The sequence below is a fragment of the Chinchilla lanigera genome, unplaced genomic scaffold (assembly GCF_000276665.1).
Source record: "Chinchilla lanigera isolate Chin_1 unplaced genomic scaffold, ChiLan1.0 scaffold00001, whole genome shotgun sequence".
Classification (NCBI taxonomy): domain Eukaryota; kingdom Metazoa; phylum Chordata; class Mammalia; order Rodentia; family Chinchillidae; genus Chinchilla; species Chinchilla lanigera.
In genome coordinates, this window is record NW_004955402.1 from 15,881,506 (window position 1) to 15,906,080 (window position 24,575).

The 24,575-nt window shown below is 36.5% G+C and overlaps 1 protein-coding gene across 1 annotated transcript in view; it reads right to left on the reverse strand.

Annotated features, from left to right (window-relative positions):
• The window catches only part of Cdh2 (cadherin 2, type 1, N-cadherin (neuronal)), a gene marked incomplete at its 5' end in the record, with an annotated part of 219,980 nt that overhangs the window by 51,611 nt on the left and 143,794 nt on the right, over positions 1 to 24,575 (reverse strand). Inside the window, 4 exon segments of the mRNA XM_005372737.2 lie at positions 489 to 633; positions 2,340 to 2,495; positions 4,124 to 4,270; positions 6,055 to 6,281. Coding sequence (XP_005372794.1) covers positions 489 to 633; positions 2,340 to 2,495; positions 4,124 to 4,270; positions 6,055 to 6,281 — 675 coding nt within the window.

Here is a 24,575-nt window from a genome sequence, read left to right on the forward strand (position 1 = left end):
CATGCATAACATACTTTGATCATGTTCATACTGCTATTATGCCCTCTTTTTTTAACTCCACAACTGGGCCCCAAGAACATCAAGTAGCTCTAAAGCTGTCCAGTTGGGTTTTGGTTGCTGCACTGTCACCTATGACTGGATCTGCATGCTGTGGACAGAAAGCCTCTGGTCGTCCGGTGCTCTCTTTCAGCTGCCCCGGCTGTATCAGCACCATGAGAGGCTCTTGTAGATTTATATGGATAGAATCTACTACTGCAGTATGTATTGTTTTTAATGATGAGAAAAATCACCATGTGGGCAGGAAGGGGCATATTTTTCTGTTTTCACTCTTCAATCTGCGTTTCCCTAAATTATTTTCCTTTTGCCCATTATGGAAAAAGAAAAGATGCTAAAAGTCTCACACGATCTGCCCCTTTCTTGCTTAGATGATAATGCCAGTCATGCGAAATGTCCTCAAGTCATCTCATACTTATTATTCCCAAACTTACCAGGCTTCGATCCCTCAGGAACAGTCCCATTCCAGACCTGGTGCAAGAACTCTGGTCTATTATCATTCATGTCAATAACATTGATGACAATGTCAATTGGGTTCTCCACCTGATTGCCATTAATATCTACTGCATGTGCCCTCAACTGAAAAAGTAATTAGAAAACAAAGATTCTTAGCAGATCTGTCTGTGAGAAGATACCAATACGCAATCACAGCGCTACTCAAATAGCAAGAATGGATGAAGAGCAGAAAAACAAAAGATATTTTCCCCTAAAAATCTGTCCGCTTCATATGATTAGAATGGATACAGTAGGAAAATACCACCTCTACTGTCCTATAGATGAGACATTATGGTCAGATCTCAGTGAGTTTTAATTCACTTAATCTGTATGTAGGAACAAGGCAGAAACCATCAACATCTGAAGCTGAAGAAATTGGGCTTCATAAATGTTAGGTCACTGGTGATGGTCACACTGCTCTGTTTGCTGACAAAACCTAGATTCAAAGCCAGTTCTAGCCAGCAAATCCCTTTGTTAAACAAGTGTATACGGTAGAGTCAGGGTAACGAATAACACGGCTCTACACAGCATAGTCCTTACCCTCAGGGGAGCAGGAGAGAACCCAGAACATTAACTGGAAACAGGGCATTTTCACACTAGATTTTCTTTTTAAATTGTGAAGCCATTCATACACATTACAACTACTTGAGTATATAAGACAGCTGTTCCTTTCTACTGCCTTAGTTCTCAGTTTTATTGGTAGTTGTGGAGAAATTTTATATTATTTTTCCTTTTAAACAAATATAATCACTGAGCTACTCTTGGCAGAGGATCTTAAAATCTTTTCATCTAGCACACAGAGATTCATTTCATCCTTTTCAATGGCTGTGTAGTGTTTCATTAAATTGTTTCTTTTGAACAGAAATGCTTGAATGGTTTTCCTGTTATGTGTGATGCTAGCTGTTGGTTTCTGTGGATACCTTCTATCAAGTTAAAGAGCCATCAGTGTATCACTTTTTTATGTAGAGTGTTGAGTACGTGATCTAAAGTAAATTGTACTATTGCTTTTCCATATCTACAGAGTACTATGTTTTTCCTTGACTTATTTAAACCATTATATTCCAATGTTGTGCCTTAATTATAAAAAACACTGAATCTTAGCAGTTATTCTTAATACTCGTAATTCTGTAATTAATTGTATTTTTCTATGGAGATTGTCTTCCAATGTGCAAGTGGCAAGCATTTGAAGAACAGCAATTTACCCCGAAACTCCCTGAGTATATTTCTTAAATTTTCACCACAGTAGACCAAACAATGAGAATTCATACAGGAAGAGATTGGATTCTTTTGTGTTGATATTATTTATATTCATAAGTTAGAGACTAAACTAATTAGGGACTGTCCTGCTATGTATTACTTTAATCATGTTTCCCCATTCTACGTAAAATAGGAATGGGGACCCACTTTCATACTAATACTATACACCTGTTAACAATGTTATAATCTCTCTGTATTTTTCATACAACAGTTTTGACCTCATTCACATAAATTTGTTCTTATAGATTTTCTTAGCTACATAACAGAAAGCAAGTATCAACACGTGAAAAGTAATGAGATTTCAGGCTATTTCCTTTTCTCCTTTGTTCTTTTCTGGCACCATTTGATTTTTACCAAGAGCATTCATCATTTCTACAAAAAACATTCAAACTATTAAATCAAAAAGCTACAAAGATTTCTGCCATTAAGACTCACAGTGTCAAGGCTATTTGACAGACAAGAGGCAACAGTAAACTCTGTACACATTTAGAGGAGTAAGAACACATGGATTTCTCAGCTGGTTGAAATCTTACATGAAACCGGGCTATCAGCTCGCGATCCAGAGGCTTGGTCACTGACAGCTGCCCTGAGATGGGGTTGATAATGAAGATGCCAGTTGGAGGCTGGTCAGCTCCTGGCCCAGTGACACTGTACCGCAGGGAGAGGTTTTTATCCCTATCAGACCGGATCTGAGGATCAAGAAAGCAATCACATTAAAGGAGAGACTGAATGAGCTCATTGTCAAAGACAGTGCACACCACACTTCAGGCCCTTGTTCAGATGCAGACTTGCGCTAGCTCTTCCCAGGACACCACGGAAACACTCCCAGTACCTACTCCTGCTCTGGGATGGGCTTCAAATCAGGTATCACCTCTTGTCATACAGAGTGGGGGCAGCATTCGCTCACATCTAAAAGAACGCTTGTGAGGGGCAGTGTAAAAATAACAAAATTTGGAAGTGTCAGTGTTTAGAAACAGTTTCCAGGTTAGACCATTTCACACAGTAACAGGTGTCCAGCTGAATGAAAATAAAAGTTGTTTGCCTTTCCTGCATCAGTCACAGTAAGAAATAATTGTCATCGTGTGAAACTCTAATATAATGGTTAAGCTTGGACATCACATTTCCTTCCTTGCATGGTACTAACAATATTCACTGTAACCAAAGCTCTCCATAGCATTTTAAGGTGTTATCTAATACCAGGATTTTTTATTAATGACACAGCATGTGAGAACAGATGTTAAAATATATTTTTATATTCAAATGCCATGCCCATGAAAGCTCACTGCCTTCTCTTCCAAATACAAGTACTCTGAGGAAAATTAAGTCACTGTATGAGCAGTGACTGGAGGCTGGGTAGGCTAAAAAAAGAAAAGAAGGAAGACAGGAATGGAAAAGAGGCAGATTTGGCAATACTCGTTGTAAAGAATAAAAACATCTCTATGTATTAGGTAAATAAATGTAATCCATTAATAAATCTAGTTGTGCTTTTTTAAAGTTAAATTTCCTATTTTCTCATATGCTATGAAGGCAGAAACAGAAAGCACCTTTATTTTGGAAATGATACTCATTGTTACACTGAATTATAATGCACACGAGCACAGAATGCAGAACATGAATGTGTGTGCTAGAGTACTAAAATAATCATCTACAGAAACATTTACATTTTAATAACTGGGAATACAACGATTTTGTCTTACTATCCTTTTTAAATAAAATCGGTTGCTAATTTTACTAAACATGTAAAAATAACTATGTTTTTATTTCTGCATTTGACAGCATGATTCTGCAGTAACTGAAAAAAACCTTGTATCTCAGATTGAAAGCCTCTGGTTATGCACCGCCCCAGGGATTCTGTTAATGGTATCAGAGGTCATTTTTTTTTTTTCTTTAAAAAACTCTGAAATGCACTTGGTGCTGGCATTTTTAGCAATGATTGCCCTTTATTTTTTTCTTTGGTCCAAAAGCTATCTGTGGAGGGCGGAACCCATCACGGGGAGCTCAGCTTTCAGACCGGACCTCTCCAGGTCTTGGGCTGGCGGAGTGGGCACAGAGCAGGCGGAAGTGCATAGTGGTGTCAGGTCGGTGAGTTACACACTGGGCAAGCTTACCATGCATGGGGTCTGGGACCTACAAAGGGCCCTACTTATAAATACACCGGAAGATAATAAACGAAAAGGGAAGAGGCTTTCAAACATACTGTAGAGATTCCGCTTACACTAAAAATTTTCTTATTTATGTCACAGACTTAAAAAGAGCCAAAAACATGTGTAACGCCCTGCCGCGCACTGTGTAAATAATTATAATTGTGTCGCCTTACCCTGACAAGCTCTTGAGGAAAAGGTCCTCTGGAGTTTTCTGGCAAGTTGATTGGAGGGATGACCCAGTCTCTCTTCTGCCTTTGTAGGGAGCCACTGTGCTTGGTGGATTGTCTTGGGAATACTATTTCTTCAATTTCATGTATTTCCTTCGCATTAAAAAAAATGAGACATTCCTGAGAACTAGAAAGAACATTTTCTGAAAGGATATCAATACCAATGGCTACCTGAAAGCACTGAACCAGTTGATTATGAAAGAAAAGTAACTGGCAGAGGGGGCTTTTCTTGTTCCCCTATTACAATAATAAAAAATGTCATATAATTTTGGTGTTGCTCTGTTCATTGAAAAACTGAATTCTGAGCAATTTGTTATACAGTTCAGTTATGTAAACTATTTGCCATTTCTATAAACCATCTTAGAGAGTAGTTAATATTTAAGCAAAATTTAATAGTACCCTTTTATATATTTCTCATTAGTTTAAACCACAGTTCAGGTAATGTGCTACTGTACATTAAATTTAGATCTTGATGTGCTAAAATATAATTTAAATTTCAAGAGAAGTTTAATATATACTGCTAAGGAATGTCTCAAATATTTATGACCCTATTAAATCCCACAGAATTAATGCTGTAATTATTCTAAACCTATGTCAGCCATGATGGATGTGGTAAATGACCCACTTTGCACACTAGGTATTAATCTCTGCTAGATGTCAACATTTTCTTCTGTTTCTCCCAATATCCGCTGGCATTTCAGCCATTAGCCTCTGCTGCTTCAGTGCAAATATCCAAGCTAGTCTGCCAGAACAGAGAGAGCCAACAACAACAAGAGCAGCTTTTCAGCCCATCCGTCCCCAGTTCTCACTTTATGTCACTCCAGTGACAGAACTCCCTTCAACAGTTCATAGATGAATAAGTTTAACTTCACCTATGGAGACCTCAACGTGAGTATAAGAGAAAATGATGTATTTTCCTCAGATACATTCATTTTTGTTTGGTTATGTGCATGTACATCACACTTACAATTAAATACCAGAAAGGAGTGTGTGCATCCCTGTCCTTCACAGCACAACAAATATGCAAAATACATTTCATAAAATAATGGACATGAAAGCAAATGGGTGTGTCTCCTATCTGCTTTGAATTAACTACAAGGACTACTATCTTCAGAAAATAATATTAACACAACTTCTCTAAGTTATTGTGCCTTGTTTAAAATCCCTATTGTAATGACTTACACAAAGTAAGTGCTCAGTAAACATTTGCTGAATTCAACAGTATTCTTGGAAATGCTCCCCATTCATTTTATCTTCGCTCACAGGAGCTTCCACCAGAGGGAGTATGTCATTCCTGAAAGTCATATCTGTGTATAAATAATTCATGCTCCCCAATTTGATTATTAAGAACCAAGATCAACCTAACACTCAGGGCCAGCATTCTTTTGTGTTACTACTATAAGTCTGCACTCCCTGTCTAATAAATCTGAATCATGACATGATGTAAAGAATTGTTTATTTTGTGGTTATATTCAACAGCTTGAAAAGATTTTGAGAAATTGAAAAACAAACTACTTCTAATTTAGGCTAGATTATAAACATCAAAGTACAAACAGACTTTTCAAATACAATTTCTCATTGCTTAAAATATATTTAGTCTAAGTATCTTACAAGATTAAAAACAAAACAAAATAGTTAAAGGGACTAAAGCTGGTAAAAATTCAAATACTCGCCATCCACTCATGTGCTATGAAGCAGAGTGTGAGTTTCATTCAGACTGTTAGAAGTCAAGACTTTTAAAGATCAGCTCACAGCCAGATATACAGTTCAGTGGCACAAGTGCCTTCCTGGCAAGCGCAAGGTCCTGAGTTCGATTCCCAGTACCAAATTACTACATAAATAAACATCAGCTCCACAGTCATATTTGGATACAGTACCTCTGTGGACTCCTCAGTTAAGGTTGGCTTGAGGCTCAATTTCACTGCCACTTGCCACTTTTCCTGGGTCTCCTTGTCCTGGGCATAGACGAGGAACTTGGCATGCTCAGAGGAGAGGGGAAAGCTTCTCACGGCATATACCATGCCATCTTCATCCACCTTGAAGTCTGCTGGCTCGCTGCTTTCATACTGTACTTTTCTTTTTCCATTGCAGTTGCTAAAGTTCACTGCAGAAGAAACAAATATATAAGTCTAATTATACTACAAAGGCAAGATAACATCTAAACCTCTGCTGAGTTTAGGTGAAATCATAAAATGCAGCTGCATGAAACACAGAAGTTTTCTTCTTATATTCTTAAAGGTGCCTTCACATTATAAGAATACGGTCAGACCTCCCATATCTGCAGATTCTGAATCTGAGGATTCAACCAACCTCAACCAACTGCAGATTGAAAATATTCTCAAGGAAAAAAAGAAGTACATTTGTACTTATGTTCTGAATATGTACTGACTTGTTTTCTTGTCACCACTCCCCAAACAAGGCAGCACAACAACTGCTTAGAGAGCATGTACAACGTGCGAGGTGGTATAAGAAATCCACAGATGACTCACATTTGCGGGAAGAGGTGTGTAGGCTATATGCAAATATTATACCATTTTCATGTCAGAGATCTGAGAAGCTCTTGATTTGGTTATCTGCTGGATTCATGGATCAAATCCCCCTCAGACACCAAATGATACCTGTACCGCACTGCAGTCGCAAGTTGTTCCCTGGCATCTCCTTATTTCAAAGCCTTCTCCCTGCTTCACAGTCCCCGGGGTACAGGGCTCTCGGGTACAGCTCCGGCTTTTCCCTCTGACACCTCTCACTGATGCTCTCCACTTCTGGACAACTGCCTATCACCCTTCATTCCCAGGTCTGGTCCTTGAAGGCAGGAGAATCCCCTGGTTCTCAGTCTCTAGAGAGCAAGCTGAGTTTTACATTTCACAGCCAGGCCTGACCCCCACTGGGACAAAAGTTTTGGGGCACATTTTCCTTGTTATCTTGTAGATCCTGCACATTTCCCGGCACACTGTCTTAACATGTAACTTTCAAACAAATGCTTGAGGGAAGGTATTATGTTTCATCTGTATTAATGTTGAGTGCATACTACAGTGTACAATTTTAAGACCGGATGGTAATTAAAAAGTGAATAGTGTAAAATTCCCATTCCCCATGGTGCTGAGTTCTAGTATGTGACAACAATTTTGCAAATTTTAAAAAGAATAGAATATTTTTGAAATGTTTTAAGAATTGAAAGAGTCAAAAAGATTTCAGTATATTACTTCAATCTCACATGCAATGACCTAAAATTGAAAGAATATATGCTTCTTTTGGTATGGTGCTGAGCATTCAACTTGGAGCCATACACACGCAAAGCAAGCATTCCATCAACCTACATTCCCAGCCCAAAGTTAATGTATCCTGAAATGCAGTATCCATCAGCTTGTGTTTCAACATGTAATAAGAATTAGACCACAAATTTATAAATGTTCAAACTAGAAATCCTCAAGGCAAAATAATAATAAAAATTGAAGTATTCTCTAAGAAGGATTATTTCCCTTGCAGTCCTTTTTAAAAAATTGCGCAGGAATCAAGTACAGAGATTAAATAAAAGTCAATTTTTCATTTCCAAAACTCCTGATATTATATTCTGGTCATAATTACATAGTATATGCTTTGGAAAGCAATCAATAGGCACAATTATAGATATAATCATACCGTTTGCATTTTTCCATTATCTAAGTATTTATGGACCCCACCAACACCCCCACACGAACGGAACACAGTTCTTTTCCTCTTATTAATATAAATTTACTGAGATACGCAAAGACCACAGCTGAATCACATACACGCTTATTTCCCTTAGTAACCATAAAATCCTTGAGAGAAGTAATAAAGTACTTTAACTACCGAATATATTATTTTCCACATAATGCTACATCTATCGTCCTTAATATTTTGCTCACTTCAAAATGAAAATAAAAGTTGTAATTTAAACTCAATGATGTTAAACTAAAATGTTTAGAGTAGAGGTATCCCAAAAGATAACTAATTACCCCATTTCATACCACGTGACTGATAATTTATAAGTGAGGATATTTCCTACAGAACAATGCTATTTACAATTTTTTATTAAAGATAAAAAAAACAAAGAACCTTGCTGAGAAATATAGACTTTTACCTCCTTTGAGTATTATAGTATATACCTTTTTATATTACAAAAGTAAAGTATTGTACTGAAGCTGGATCACAAAATTATTCACTCTCCAGTTTCTTGTTCATGTTTTCCACTCCAGCATCAGCCCTCATCAATCCACACCTGGATTGCTGGAACTGTCTCCTGGGTGGTCTTCGTCCAGCTCCAGGTCATGGTGCACCCATGGCTGGACTGGACCGCTTTTGTGATTTTCTCCTTCCTGCTTAAAATCCACAATATGATGCTTAAACTCTTCAAATTAATTCTTGACCATCCTGTCTCCTTGGATTCCCTCATATCATGTTCTAAGACACCAACTGCCCAGGCAGGTAGATTCAGTAGCCACCCCTCCCTCACTACTGATCACATCTACACACCGCCATGTCTGTCTGGAACTCTCCTTCATATCCCAGTGCTAAAATGAGGCCATCATCACGAGGGAGAATCTCCTGAAATGTCCTTCAGTAGACAGCCTCTGTCCTCACTGGAGACTGCAGTGAAATTTTATTTTAATTTTTTCGTATTTTTCTTATCTATTGAAACACATTAACTGTTTATTTTATTATAATAATCATTACAACGAATGATGTTTATTTACCAATACTTTCCTGTGACTAGAAGTGCTCTCCTAAACCATAGCATAAACTCATTTTGAATTATCTGACAGTGAGTTCATATACACCTACTGGTAAAAATGGTATAAATGGCTCGTTAAATATCCATTGAAGTCTCACAACTTTTCAAAAACTAGAAAACAGACAGAAAACACAGAAGTATGCAGACTGCTATGGAAATATTCAAGAACAAAAGACAAACAGGTACTTCCAATAATTGGACTTTATATTAAGTTGCTGGTAGTGTAAAAAACTGAATTAATATTTGTCAATGGGAGACATTGCAAAAGATACTTCAGATTGGATAATATACTTGAAATTTAACTCTCTGAGATGGGAATCATCCTTCCTGTTGTACAACTGGAGAAAAGAAAAACCCAGAGCGCCATCTCTGTCCAGGGCTGTCTGCCTTCTAGTTATTCCCATAGAAAAGTGCAAAAGAGTCAAACTAAACTCAAAACTCTTTAAGTACTGAAATCAAAAGCTTTAAAAACAATAAAATTAAGGAAGTGACAAAGAGGCCTGATAAATGCTTGTGAAGAGAATGCCAAATTCAGACCTCTGACATTATCACGATATAAAGCATTCTAGGAAGATATTCTTCGATTGAATGCTAGCCTCAGTGCCCCTTAGAGACAGTAGCGGGAGCCCCTAAAGGTGGGGTGAGGTGTGAGTAGCAGGAGAGCAGAATTCCTCCTTGGCTATTCTGGCTGCCTGTTAACCTGGCACTCAGTTATCTGTTCGGATTTATGTGTTAGAAGTGCTTCAGGGAGGGAAGGAAGGCCTTTGACAAAAACATATTTGCAAAAACAAAAGAAATGTGCTTTTTTTCCTGCCAAGAATCCCTGGACATCCTATGAATGAAAAGAGGGGAACCCCGAGGTCTGACGGAGGAGAGACACCTTGCAGGAACCCCGAAAGATGTCACCTCTAATCAATTAGTTGTTACACCTTTGTTTCTAATCTATAACTAATATGAATTGGTTCATACGTTAATTTTTTCTCAATTTAAAAAATAAAACATGCTCATGCAATCTAATATTTAAAAAGCTAACTTTGGGAGAGCATATTCAAATTTAAAGAGTATATTCTGCTATATAATTTCTTTTGTATGTTAAAGAAATACTATGAATCAATACTTTAGATAAAAATAAGTTAACTGTCAACCAAGGAAGTTCTCCTTAATGAAATATTAGTCTTGACTTCATCCTGGTATTTATTCCACACACAGAGCCTGGCTAACAATGATAGGCAGATTTTATTATTTTCAGGTCACATACATTAAAATACTTATTATTTTCAATGGGTATAGTTTGAATTCCACTTATTTTCTACTGAGCAATATTTATTTTCTGTCGTCTTGATCACCTATGTCCTCCACGTAGCTAGGATTATTTTCATAAATATGCCAAGATTTAACTCTGCTTTGGGATCAAGTTCTGAACCTTATATGAAAGGATTTGCTTCTTAAAGAAACTTAAAAGTTGATGTGGAAAAAGGGGAAATCTGCTGTTACAGATTCTTGAGTACACCTTTAATATATATTCAGAAGTTACAGCTTACAGCCAATCAAAAGTGTTCAGGTGAAAAATAAAAATGAAAATGGACAACAACAATTTTAACAGAAGAAAGAGATAACCAAGACACATGGTTTCATTTTTTAAAATTAGATTTAAATTTAAATTTTGAAAATGAAGAAAATAAAATAAACATAACAGAATTTTGACTTTTGTAAAACAAAGAAACACAAAAGTTGCGGTAGACAAATTATTTCTGTTATTAAAACATCTAATTTATGGCGAGTAGGTAAAGAACATAATGAACAAGATTTTCAACCTTCATTTTTCAAAACATGAAGCAATTTTATCATTTTTATTATGGGGCTACTGACAGGGGGTTTGTAAGAAACATTGGTAGAAGCTATATCTTAAAGTGTAAATTTAAAAGCAGTATTATTCTGTCTGACACCATCATGATAAATAGAATATCCTGTTTCTGGAAAAACTTATTGAAATGTACAACACAGAATAAACTCCTGTAAACTTTGCATTTTAGTTAACAATAATGCATCATTATTGGTCCATCAGTTGTAACCAAAGCACCATATTAATCAGGATGCCAGTAACTGGCAAAGCCGGACATGAAATGCTATACAAGGAGCTCAGTAACTTATGCTCAGTTTTTCTGTAAATATAAAACTGGTCTAAAAAGCAAACTATATTTTTAAAAACTGCTGTTTTACAGACGATGGTGTAACTTGTCTATATTATTAGGTATGTAAAAGGAATGAACGATTCTCAGTAACTTCAGTCTTTCTCAAACATTTCCGGGAACTGCATCCAGCTAGTCTTAGTTCCATATTATAACTGAGTTATTTGGAGCTGGAAAATATTATTGAATCAGTGTCCTAGTTACGGAGATACTGAGCTATTGTTTCATGAAAGTCAATATTTGATCACACACGTCATAAATTTGAAATTCTATTATTTTACAAATAATCAAAGAATTTAAAAACTTTTTCTGACAGAACAATCTTCTTTACATTAAAACACTAATTTTGCTTATGTGCTCAGACAACTCCAAAGTATACATTCCAAAATTTTGTAATGTGGAACGAAAGGAAATATATTTGCTAGGATAACAGGAAGAATAAACTTGGTCCACAAGGTAAATCAAACTTAAAACAAGTCTACACACAATTAAATGTTTGTAGCTAAAACATTACAGTATTAAGCAAGAAATTTTTATTGGATTATTGCATAGTTTACATACATAGTACGCAGTTACTGTGTTCTGGTCTGCATAAAACTTTGTTAGTATGATTAATACAAAATTAAACACCAGGGAAATAATTATTTTAAAGTACATTTTACTCTTAAAGCAATACTTCAAATTAATGTTAACCATAAAACCATAATATCCTTATAAAGTATTAACAGGAAACCACAGATCTTATATATTAAATGTATTAGCAGTTAATAGTACTACATAAACCCTATGAATGAAAATGTGCAAATACTCACACGTAGTTTGTTTTTTTTTGTTCAAGTAACACCCGACCATATTTAGAAGCAATTAGGAAAGTATTTTTGTGCCTAAATATGCCTTTAACTTACTGTTCTTTCTACCCTAATTGCTATTTTGAGGCCTGGTATGGCTGTGTCTAGATGTCCCCCCAAAACCTTGTACAGTCAAAGGTAGGGCTTTTCAGAAGTGGCTGGATCTACAGTGTGTGATGCTGGCATCATGGGTGTGTGATTAGTGAATTAGTGCACCGGCTCCTTTGGCATGGTTCCGGACATGGATGATGGGAAGGCCCACCTTGGTTGTGAGTGCTACCTGCCTTTAGGGTGTGCTGCCTGGATCAAATATAAGGGAAAGAGGGCTTCTGCAGACACTTGCTGCTTGCTGCCTTCTGCCGGTCTTGCTTTTCCATGGACTGTTTCTCCTCTATGATGCCCCTCTGTCATGCTACCCAGCCTTGGAGCCAGCTGGCTATGGACTGAAACCTCTACAAACTGTGAGCTACAGTAAATCTTTCCTCCTTTAACTTTCCTTGTCAGGTATTTTGACTCAGCTACAAGAAAATAACTAAGACTAGGGCTTATTGTGACAATAGGAATAGGCTCACAGTGTTAATCAAAATTCCCCTTTTATGGGCACAAAGCAAATTTATTAATAAACTCAATATCTATTAATGAAGAGACTGGAGCAAGGAAGTGTGCAAGGATTTCATGGTTTCACATGTAGATTCAAATGGACAAAGTTTACCATGAGGGGTCTGCTCAAAAATCTACAAATATCTGCAGGATGTGGTAGTATAATCTTAGCACTTCCACAGCCAGCAGTGGGATCTCAAGGTCAAGACCTGCCTGGATAACTTAGTGAGACTTCATTTGGAGAAAACAAAAAACAAAACAAAACTAAACAAAAAACAAAACAAAACTAAACAAAAAACAAAACTGGCAAGGGCTGGAGATACAGCACAGCACTGACCAAAAGCATGAAAACTACTTAAATTTTCTTTGGCACCTTAGGCCTAATTAACTTGCAGTATGAGAAACAATTTATTTTCTAGAATAATTTAGTAGCTGTTATATGACCCACCAATCCTTTTCACACAAGTACAATGGGAACAATTTTGAGATAGTTTGAGAAAATCTACAGTGACTTTCAACAGGGACATTTTTAAAATTGTTTTTTCTTTTTTCTAGCACTACAGGGGTTGAATCCAGAACAGCACTATAAACAACATCACTGGTCCTTTTTAATTTTTGTTCTGAGATAGAGTCTCCCTCCCTAAATCGCCCAGGCTGGCCTAGAACTTATGGTCCTCCTGCTTCAGCCTCCTGAATAGCTGGGAATAGAGGCATGCTTAATAATACATCTGAGCTTGTGTTCATCCAATACATTTTTAAACAAGCTTTGTGGCCCTAACATTCAATTCTTGATAATTATCAGCAATGAAAACTTTATTCACAAGAGTCAGGGCAATATAAGGCAGCACAGCATCTATCTCTACTCTAAATGACAGAAAGTTCTTTCTTGTCATGTACCATGAAGGATCAATTTATTCCAGTTCCTCTTTTTCCTATTTCTCACATTGACAAGTGTAATGCTGGATTTCCTTGTCGAAACATAAATGTTTTTCAAAAATTTTCCTATTGTTTCAAAACAGTGGGTGGAGCTTTCCCTCATGTATTCACAGGTATTGCTCTCATAGTCATAATTTTGTTTCAGGATCTAAAATATAACACCCTCTACAAATCACAAATGAGTCATTTTCATCCTGTTGTCAAACTAGAGTTTTTGCTTCAAACCTTCAAGGTCTGTACATGTAATATTCTTTACAGGCCTTTGCAGTTTTCAATTAAGTTCATTCAGGTGCTCAAAAATGTTGAGCAAGTTAGCTATTTTTCAAGTGAATAACTCTCTTTTAACAAATCTCCAATAACAGTCACGCCTGGAATCCATTTTTTTAATTAGCTTATAAACTTGGGGGGAAAAGGTACCTGTGGAGTAGCTTGTGTACCTTGAGAAATATCAATAAATATGGTATTCTAATTCCTTATCTTTGCATAAAGCAGGAGCCCTTTATTTAGTTTCATATTTTCATCTCTATTTATGTGGAATTAAAATTTATGAGCAAACTTCCATGTACAAGCGATTTATGTGAATAAAATTTTAAGATTAAACTCTTGCAGCTTATACCTTCATGCCACTTATAGTTTCTTTACTTCATGCTACTAAGACTGGAGCACAAGCCACATGTGATATCTGCGCAACATCTTGCTTGAAAGTATTCAGTGTCCTCCCTGCATATACAATCTATGGAAGTTTGGGGAGATTTATTTCTCAGAATAATTAGTGATCTTCAAGGATCCTATCCAGTGCTATTATCTAGCACACTTACTAATGCCCTAAAGTCACTGATATGCAATGTTACCTTTTTTATTGAATATTCTTTTCTGATTATCATGTCATTCTGATTTGTGACATGTGACCACTGACTGTCTTGAAAGCATTATGCACACCTGGCTCCTTTCTTATTTCTTCTGCTTCACTGGTTCCCAGTTAACCATGTATCAGGTCTATGTAGGTTAGTACAATAAAGAATTCTGCAAATGTTTCAGATATTTTGCTTAAAGTATTAAATGTAAAACATTGTAAATAGCTTTTAAAGCTCTATCATAAAAGAACTTCCCTACTTTTTGCTTCAGGACTCCAAAACTCTTCTTGCCTAAAATGGCTATTTTAAAGTACAGTGCCCACAAAAATTTGGCACATATGTAGTTTCACTTGATCACTTTTGCATGCAAATATGTTTGACCTATCTTTGAAAACTATTATAAGAGCAATTTGAGAAAATTAGCATTATATTACCAAATTACTGCAGTACTAAATCACATGGGAAGGCATTCTACTCTGCAAACCAACTATCAGCATTTAAGAGGCTGAGGCCACGCAGGATTGCTTGAGCCTAAATATTGGAGACCAGCCTGGGTGGGCAATGCAGCAATACACCAGAAAGTCTTTCTAGCTTTCATTCTCAAATTATCATCATATTGGGAAAGTAAGCATGTGAAATCGAAATTGAAAGAAAAACCTGACTGTCAGCATGTGTAACTTCAGAAAATCTATTTGTAAGTAACACATTATAAACAATACAAAATATATAAAGATATCCATAAAAATTTAGGAACACATACATTTTTAAATGCTCTTTGAACTAAAGCATATGAAAAGCTTGGAAATTAAACATTCAGGAAACTAAACTGGATTAACCGATAACTGAAATAGCTAAAACTCTAAAAACAAACAAAATATACTAATTTATAATATTCTTAGGTAAAATATTTGTAAAACACTTTCTGGGACAAACAATTTTCTTTAGTAACTTGTCAATTTTCATATCTAGTAAAACTAATTTAAATCTAAAGAATTTATTTCTAAAAACTGATACAAACACACACTATTACTGATTTTCATCAAGAATAATTTCTAATTGTTAACCCTAAACTCTAATAGGAAAGAAGGAAAGAAAATGAGGAAAAAAGAGAAAAGGAGAAAGAAATAAATCATTGTGATTGTTTTGGATATTTTATATAAGAGAAACCATGGGATATTTAAACTTGCACATCTTGATTTATTTCTCTTAACATTATGGTCTCCAGGTGCAAAAAATTAAAAAAAAAAAAAAACCACTGACGTTAACAAAATTAAGAATTATTTTATACCTGATGAAAACATGAAATGATTAATTTATTATATCTTAAACTTTACAATTAGTGGAAAATATGAACAAAATTAAATTAAAAATAAATTGAAAGTAAATTAAATTGAAACACTAATAAAGTTAATACTTCACTTAGGTTTAATACATTGAAAGTAAAGTAGTAACTTGTGGGATTTGGTAGGACAGTTGAGAAATTTTGGTTCTTGCTTCATGGACAAGTTCTTGGTCAGAGAGAAAACTTGGGGATACACTGTCTCCAGCAATTGGTCATACACGCCTTACTCCATAAAAAAACAAAAAACAATAGAACTTCTCAATGCAAGGAGTTTTTAGCAGACAGCCACACAAGAACATTCAGATGTAATTTAACTGTTTTATCATAAAAACAGGTAATATTTTTATTTTTACAATGTCCAAGGTACATGAATTTCAATTTGAGGGGATCATTACTGTGTTACTGAACTAGTAACTCTTTATTTTTTTGGTACCAGGAATTGAACTCAGGCAAGAACTTTGTGCTTGCCAGGCAGGTGCACATGCTGCTGAGCTATATCACCGGCCCCTGAACTAGTATCTTAATCATTGAGGGGGGGATGGATTCCATGGACTCTTAAATCATTAGTACTCACTGAGCAATAAGTACTACTTGCTAGTAAATAGTTTTATCAGAAAAGTAGAAACCTGGATTTATGCATGAAATTTTACACAGTAAAGAAGCCCTGCCCTGGAAGTAGGCTCAGTCTTGTCTTCAGACATGCTTTGTTTGACCCACGCAGCATGTTTAATAAAATACTTTCATCTTCTTCTGACTTTTCTCCTTCCCAGGAAGGTCTACAACTAAAGCTCTAATTTGGATAGAAAATGAGTTTACTGAAAGGCCAAAATCTTTGCCCACTGTTGTCCTTTTATATCCAACCACCTATCGCTCCTGTTAGTCCATCAATAGGTCAGTGGCTACTGGGCCAAAAGACAGTTGTGAACTGAATCAGCTAAAAAATTTTGCCATAGTTTTTGAAAATGGGAGTGAAGGTGGGGAGTGAATGTGATTACAGAGAGCCTTGCAGAAATCACACCAGAATGTCAGAGGTGACAGGAACAAGTAGGCCATGTCTGGTCAGAATATCTACAATCTGAGATCACCACCCTTCTGTGCCTTCCTGGAGATCATCCTTTTGATATTCGGGAATCATGCTCTCTCAGCATGTGGAGCTGCATATTAATAGCCTGGAGGCCATAGGGGTCCAACAGACGTATAATGTGAGCCAGTTAGGATAGCTGACTGATTCTAGTGGCCAAATGAAAACTTAAGGAAACAGGCGAAAGAAGTATCAGTAGCACACCTGTATACCATTCATGATACTGCAGGTGAGATATGCTGGTCTGTTTTGCCCACTGCTAAAATATTCAGCCTCATGTAGGCAGCAGGGATGCTCAGGAACTTCTTTGCTTTTCCTGCCTTTCCTACACATCTAGAAAGATTACACTGATCTCCCTTGACATCAGGCAAGAGCATGGGGCCAATAAAATCAGGGAGCTGTAATGATAATGTCTCTTCCCAGCAGAATTCTTGAAAAAGTTGCTGCCCTCTTCCCCTGCTGTAGTGATTATGAAAGAACATGTCAGATGGAGCAATGGAGGGTCAGACCCGGGGATGACTGAGCCACCATACAGAGCTGCCTGGAGTCATGCCACCCACAGTGGAGTCTGAATGAATGAGAACTCACTGTTGCTGAGTTAAGTGTTAAACCTGATGACAATTATCTGCACAGTGCATGCCAGCCTATCTTGTCTGATAAGGCCTCCATTTGCATGATGGAGTGCAGTCTCAACAAAGGAAAATGAGGACTATAATATTTATAAAAATGAAATCAGAATCAAATTTATCATAGGCTAAATTCATAAAATAAAAATATTTTTGTTTCTGAAAGTCTTGATATTTCTCCACCCAAAAAAGTTTTTTCATAATGTCCTGAAAATGTTATGAAATCTGATACATTATTTCTTTTCCTTCCAGGGACAGTCATGAAGTATTTAAGGAACATCTGTATACAAGTTGCCAAAGGTAAAAGAAAGGAATGGTGTGTTATGATTTTCTTCTGCAATATTATATTAAAAAAAATCAAAGCAGTAGAGATGAGAGAAGAATGATTATGACATCAAAATGTGAAATTTAGATTTTCACTAGGCTAATAATGTTATGCATTCAATTTCATATATTAAAAGTCTAGAGAAGCAGGAGGATTACTGCGTTCCCCCTTGTATGCACTGTAATAACTCAACAATTTTAAGCAGCTCTTCACTTCATTGATATTCTTCCTCCAGGTATATCTGCTCTGAAATTCAATGAAAACCCTTTCTTTTGACAAAAATCCAGGTACAAATACATAAAATGATCAGTTCTCAGGCAGAACTTTTCTTTCTTTCCTTTCAGTGTTTTACTGATAGGACATGCACATTAACATATTATGCTGAAATATCACTACTGCTAATTCAATTATGCTCACCAAGCTAATTTTTAGGATCTCCTTGTCTCCAGTTGTACGGTTATTAGTGTCTGAAATTTGATGCAATTTAGCTACCTCCATATTTCAGGCTATTTATGTCAATCAAGAAGCTTCTTCATTTTTATAATAGATTTTTGTTAACTTTTAAAGAAAAAAACTTTTCAAAATGAACTTGACTGAAAACAAAAATTCTTAATAATTAGTTTTTTTAAAAAACATCATTAGAAAAGGAAAAAACTAGAACTAAACTTGTTTCTTAATCAGTTTCAATAATGTGACATGCAGATCAATAAGAACAGATATGTCCCCAGAGTACACCACTTTTGGGTAGACCAAGGAACAAGAGCACGTTACGTGTTTTATGAAACTTGAAATTTAAAAAAGTACATAGAACATACTGTTCAGCAAGCAGATTAGCCCTATTGGCTTGATATAATATCACATTAGCTGAAATTAAGTCCCTTAAAATATTAAACTATTATGTCCCAACTCATTCCTGATAATAAAGCTATAAAACAAAAAAGGGTAGTTTTATGCAAAACACAGCATTTTGAGAAATTTCTATTCCTGTATTTTCTAGTAGGAGAAAAACAATTGTGATCCTTTATGAAAAAATAACAATGCATATAATAAAATAGCTCTTGCAAATTTTTCCTCATATGTAACTCAGTTTAAATTCCCAGTTTTTACTGCCAGTCCTCTGGAAAGCTGAATCAGTTCACTAAGTGCTGGAAAGAGCTTTGTAAGTGTGCAAGTTGGGCAGTGAACTATGAACATTTAACAAAAGCAATACAAAAGTTCTGTTATGTTGAAAGGCTGCCTACAGTTTTTGAACAATAGCAACGTGATCTGTAATAAATGTTTAATGTATGCAGTATTCCATAAAAACTTCAGCAATGTTACTGCTTCTTTCAGGAAGGCAATGAGGTTATTAAAAGTAATTACATAAAAAGTCTAATCATGTAGCCTGGGGGAAAAAAAAACATGACCTCCCAGTATATCTTTTTATGATTATGTCTGCTCACTGCTTCCCAACTTTGGGAAGGATTATTGCTTAAATAATAGAAAGCTACTCTGGTAGCAGAAGGTATTGTCCTAATACCCTAAAGGGATAATATTCCTTAGCCCTATTCAACTCACTCTGTTTTAACACACAGTCACAAGGAAAACAAGGGCAAATAATCTATGGCACATCATAAGAAATGGAGGGTATTTTAATGCAGTACCATAACAGTAATAACAGGCTATTTTAAAATTATCTGATTTTACACACCTGTACACATGCATAAATGTGATATTTAAATGCCAATTAGTTATATTTAGAAATTATATTTTATGCTTACTAAATTTGTAGTATTGTGTCTTACAATTGCAGTTGTGTCAAGATGTTATCACTGGCATCAAAAAAAAAGAGAAAGAAACAATAACACAAAAATCTCCTTCAGAAAAGTTCGTCCTTTTCTTCCTGCCTGAACTGCACATTTACTTTTGCAAATACACCAACTCAGCAATTTCAGTAGCTGCTGCTTCAGAAATCTGCTGCTTCAACGACAATAATAAGCCTTATTCTCGTTAATGGGGTGACATTTCCTCCTGCAGAAATTACTGCACTCCTCTTTCATCATTCCCATTAATTATATCAAAGTGAGTAGGATTCATTGTCACACACTGTACGATTCCGGCCATCTCGGGCATGCTCCAGTTCCATACCATGTGATCTCTCTGGGAAACGTCTCAGGCGCAGGGGTGCTCTGCTATGAGAATTCATCCCACCCTCCCCTCCTGCGGTACTGCTGTGGCACTCTTAGCTCTGCTTCCGTGTACCTTTGAAGGGTCAAGGTATCTTTAAATTTCACAGGTAAGGGTTTTCACACTTAATTTACTCTGCGTAAATACACAAGCACTTATTCAAGGAATTTCATTACATTAACTAAGATGATGTCACAAGTGTCCTGTACCCATGTTATTTGCTTCCATTTCTCAATCTGCACATACTAGCTACAATAAACTGAGTTAAGCTAAAATAATTTTATCCTGTCCTAATAAATAGATGTAATAAGCAGGCGAAGTTGTATTTTTTTTTTGCATAAAAGCCCCAACAATACTAATGCTTTGGCATATTATGCCACACATATAGTTATATATTTCGTGACAAATACATACATATGGTTATATAAAATTTACGGCAGGAAATTAACTTTCAGAACTATATATGTGAAGAAAAGTAACAGATGTGGCAAGCTGGGACCATGACAACTAATCAGAAGGAACTATAAATTGTGACCTTTCTGCCTAAAATCTCAAAATATGAAGACTTTCTGATAGCACTGCATGACAGAGTAAATCCAAATACATAACAATAATAACAAAGGCTAATAAATGAAGAAGTGGAAGGATGAAGAAGAGAAAAGAAGAAGAGGAAGAGGAAAAGGAGGAGGACATGGAAGAAATAGCAGCAGCTAGCCAGATTGAAAACAAGCGAAACACCTCTGTAGATCAGACATAAAGCAGTGTAAACTGTCTCCTGGACAGGAAGCAGGCAGGGGCCACTGGCAACTCAGCCTGTGTAGACTGAAGGGATGGGAAGGTGACAGGAAGCAGGGTGCATTAGCTAGGATGCTACTTGACCCCAAGGAATGGAGCTGGAACTGCACTGGAGGTTGGATTTATGCAAGGACAGAATAAAACAGGAAAACAAAAATTTCACTCACAATGAGTCTGAAACCACCAAATCATGGTGTATTAAAGAATCTAGTACTAAGAACAGCCACAACCCAACCCAAACCAAACCAACTCAAACCAATCAGGCTTCAACACGGCCCAGATGAAGTTAATACCAAGGAGTGCACTTCTGGTTCCCGCACCCCTCTGGCCACTCCTTCTCCATCTCCTTCAGCCCATTCTGCTGAGATCTGGAATCCTCCATCCAGCTGCCTCTTTAGCAGCCCCATCTGGACATCTACTAAGTAGCTCAAGTTCAGCAGATGCAAAGCCAACTCTGGATTTCCTGCCTCCACCAACTGTATAACTATGATAGTTTTTCCCTTCACTCAAACACTCAGATCACAAGCCTAGCAGGTGAGCTTGAGTCCTGTCTTACTCTAAACGTACTCTATGTGCAAGTCCTGTGAGCTCTACTTTCAAAAGATGTCCCCTGTATGGCCTCTTCTCATTACCTCCACAGGTGCCAGAATACTGTCCATCATTACCCAGGCTACCTCGTCTTCCATTTCAACCCCTCCTGACATCTCAGCCTTTAAATCCTGTTGGACTATGCGCAGATGTTCCCATCACACATAGAGGCAAATCCTTACCTAAGACTGTGGCCCTGAAACTCCATTGTCCCTTCCTCTTCTCCTAGCTCATGGGGTCACCATAGAAGCTTTCTAATGATTCTTCCAATAAGTCACACTGGTTCCTGCCTCAGGTCTTTGTCCATATGAAATATAATATAGTGGATGAGTAGGGAGAGAAAAGAATTGGAGAGAAAGCAAGAAAACTCAGAAAAATCAGACTGGAGATGACATCAGTTGTCTAGGTAAAGGTTCCTTTTTGTCTTTTACAGGCTTCATACTTTAAGCATAGAGTATACTTCTTTCTTCAGTTCTTCCAATTTTCTGCCTTTCTCTTAAGCGGCAAAAATATTCAGTGGATGATGAGAGTTGACCTTTTTATTTGAAGCAGAGAGTGAGTAAAAGGAATGCAAGACTCTTTTTATTAGTTGGTTTGAAATGAGAAATAAGTGACACAATTCCAAAAATGCATGGAGGTGCATGTATGTAGCAAAGTGCGGACTTCTCTCGGCGCTGACACATCATTTGCCTTTATGCTTACAGGCTAGTTACTGGTGTAAGGACCATGATGTCTAGCCACAGCCAAGGTGCGACAGAACACGAGATCATGGGCTCCGACTGTGTGCTGCTCTGCTTCACCCGGGCACTGAATTTGAACAAATTTCAGGTAGCTCCTCAGCAAAATCAGATAATGCAATAGCAATGTAGTGATATATGCATCAAACCTCCTTCAAATTGGGGTCTAGTAAAAATTATCACAAGGAAACTTATGAGGTCACCATTGCAACCAGCAATTATAACCCTGCTTCAATGACAATATTCTATATAATATAATGTGGTATAATATAATGTAAATGATGCATAATGTCAGGAAACAAAGGTAGAGTTTATATCATCTTTCTCAGATTCAAGAGCAGTTGTGAATAGTATATTACTTTGTTTTTTATATATGTGTGAATTTACTGATCTATGTATAAAGGTGAAGCATTTTGAACACTCTGAACAGAATTAGCAATCATATATTATTATCATACTACTTTTTTAACTTGGAAATTCAGAGTTCAAAATGTTTGTGATACAATACTTCATTTGGATTACCCATACAACAATCAAATACTTTTAAGTACTTCTTTCTGTGTTTGTGCTCATACAAAGGTTTCCTAATTGAACAGTAGGAAAACACAAGGTCACAGATTGTAAGTGACCCAGCCACACTGCCCAAAGCTTTTGGGGGCAACCTGTGAAGCATTCAGAAAGTTTCAAGACCAAGAGGAATTTCGGTTCTTGTTCAACTGCTTATACTCGATGAAAATTAACCAAGTAATTTCTGAACTACCTTTAAGGTAAGTAAGGAGATGGCTTTGACAATGTACTTAGCTGCTAGGACTTTAAATTTAGGATAACAGGCTTTCAATAACTAAGAGTAAATATTATATCATACAAGAGGTAAAACCAGTGCATAGCAATTATGTTTAAAGGTGGAAGGGAATCCTGAAGATGCAACAGACATGGCAGCTGGTCTGTTACATGTAGGGGACAGGGCACATGTGGCAGTTCCAGCACCAATGGGGGCTGGGAGCAGCGCAGTGACAGCACTGACAGAGGTACCAGTACCCACAGAAGGACAGAGAGCTGAATCAGCAAAACTGCTTCTCATCCAATGCCTTTCTTAACGATGAGCATTTGGGAAGTATTTTTTCCTAGGGAAAATTTGTTTGGCATGGCATTCTTAGGACGCATTATCTTTGTAAGGCTTGAATTTTTATGGGCTAAATTCTCTTACTGAGGAAAGCAATCTCTGGGTAGAATGAAATCCTTCAGGGTAAAAGAAAACAACGACAACATAGGCACGAACGCTAGCTCTAATTACAGATGCATGTAGAGTGGTTCACAGAATTTAAGGGCTCCGTGTATATGTGTGTGCAACACACATATGTGACAGGAGGATTAAGAGCTAAAATTTAAATGCCACTGTATATTTTGTAAAAAGGTTCAGCATTTCTCCATTTCCTGATCTCATGGGTTTTACTTATTAAATTGGAAAGGCCATTAGTGGCACATTTTAAATACAAGAAGTATTCAAAAATACACAATATAATATGCAAGATGTGATCATAAAGAAATGAGACTGATTTCACCAGTCACACAGAAAAATCAGATTCATTACACATCAGTCATGCCTTGTATAAATTACAGTCCAGCCAATAGGGGCACTAAATATGCGCTTTAATTTGGAGTACAGTACAGAAGAAACCTCACTATCTAATGAGATGAATTATTAATAAGCACTAAAAGATACTAAAAAAAAAGTCCCTGCTTGTAGAAAGGCCAACTTAATCTCATGTACTTTACAAGTAATCCTCAGTAAGTCAGTATAATTTTATATTCAATTGAACCACACCCTCAACTCCTCTGTTCTGGTGTGCTTTTCCTAAATTGGGAGACGTTGCACAAATAATGAGGTCTTTAGCCCTTCCTTACTATTTGGTGCAAAAATTTAGCAATGGGCCACAAGGTGGTAAACTCAGTCCTTGTGTGGTTCTACCAATACTGAGAAATCTCTGAACAATTCTCAGTCTGCATTCCTTCAGCCATTGTAAGAAGGAATCTCCCTACGTGAATACTTTTAATATCTTTTACAGCACTAAAAATCTTCATACTCCATAGTTGAACATTCGGTATCTCAAGTCTGGGAGTAAATAGCTCCACAAAGTTGGACTTGGAGGTTTATCTGCTTTGTTTCCGTTGAGCACAGTATAAAAAACAGTGTTTTTTTCTTGAACAAAAAGCACAGAAGAAAATCTTTAGTAATAAAGTTGCTTTAAATATATTTTGCTCATTTAAAAAAACTTTTAAACATTAACTGTTCCCCTAATCCTGCCTAGTGACACTATGTATTATCTCTAATGTGCTTTTAAATTATTATTTTCTTATTCCCTTTAATGATTTGATCAATCTTCTATTCTTACATCTGGTAATCTGAGCAACTTTGTTGAAGATAACAATATGTAATATAACAACTACTGTTCATTTTATCAGTTCATTTGAAACCCTGTATCACCTGTATCATTTTTAATGTCCTTGCTTTGTGTTGTCTGTATTTTGCTATTGTTCTCTTTTGTACTATTTTCTTT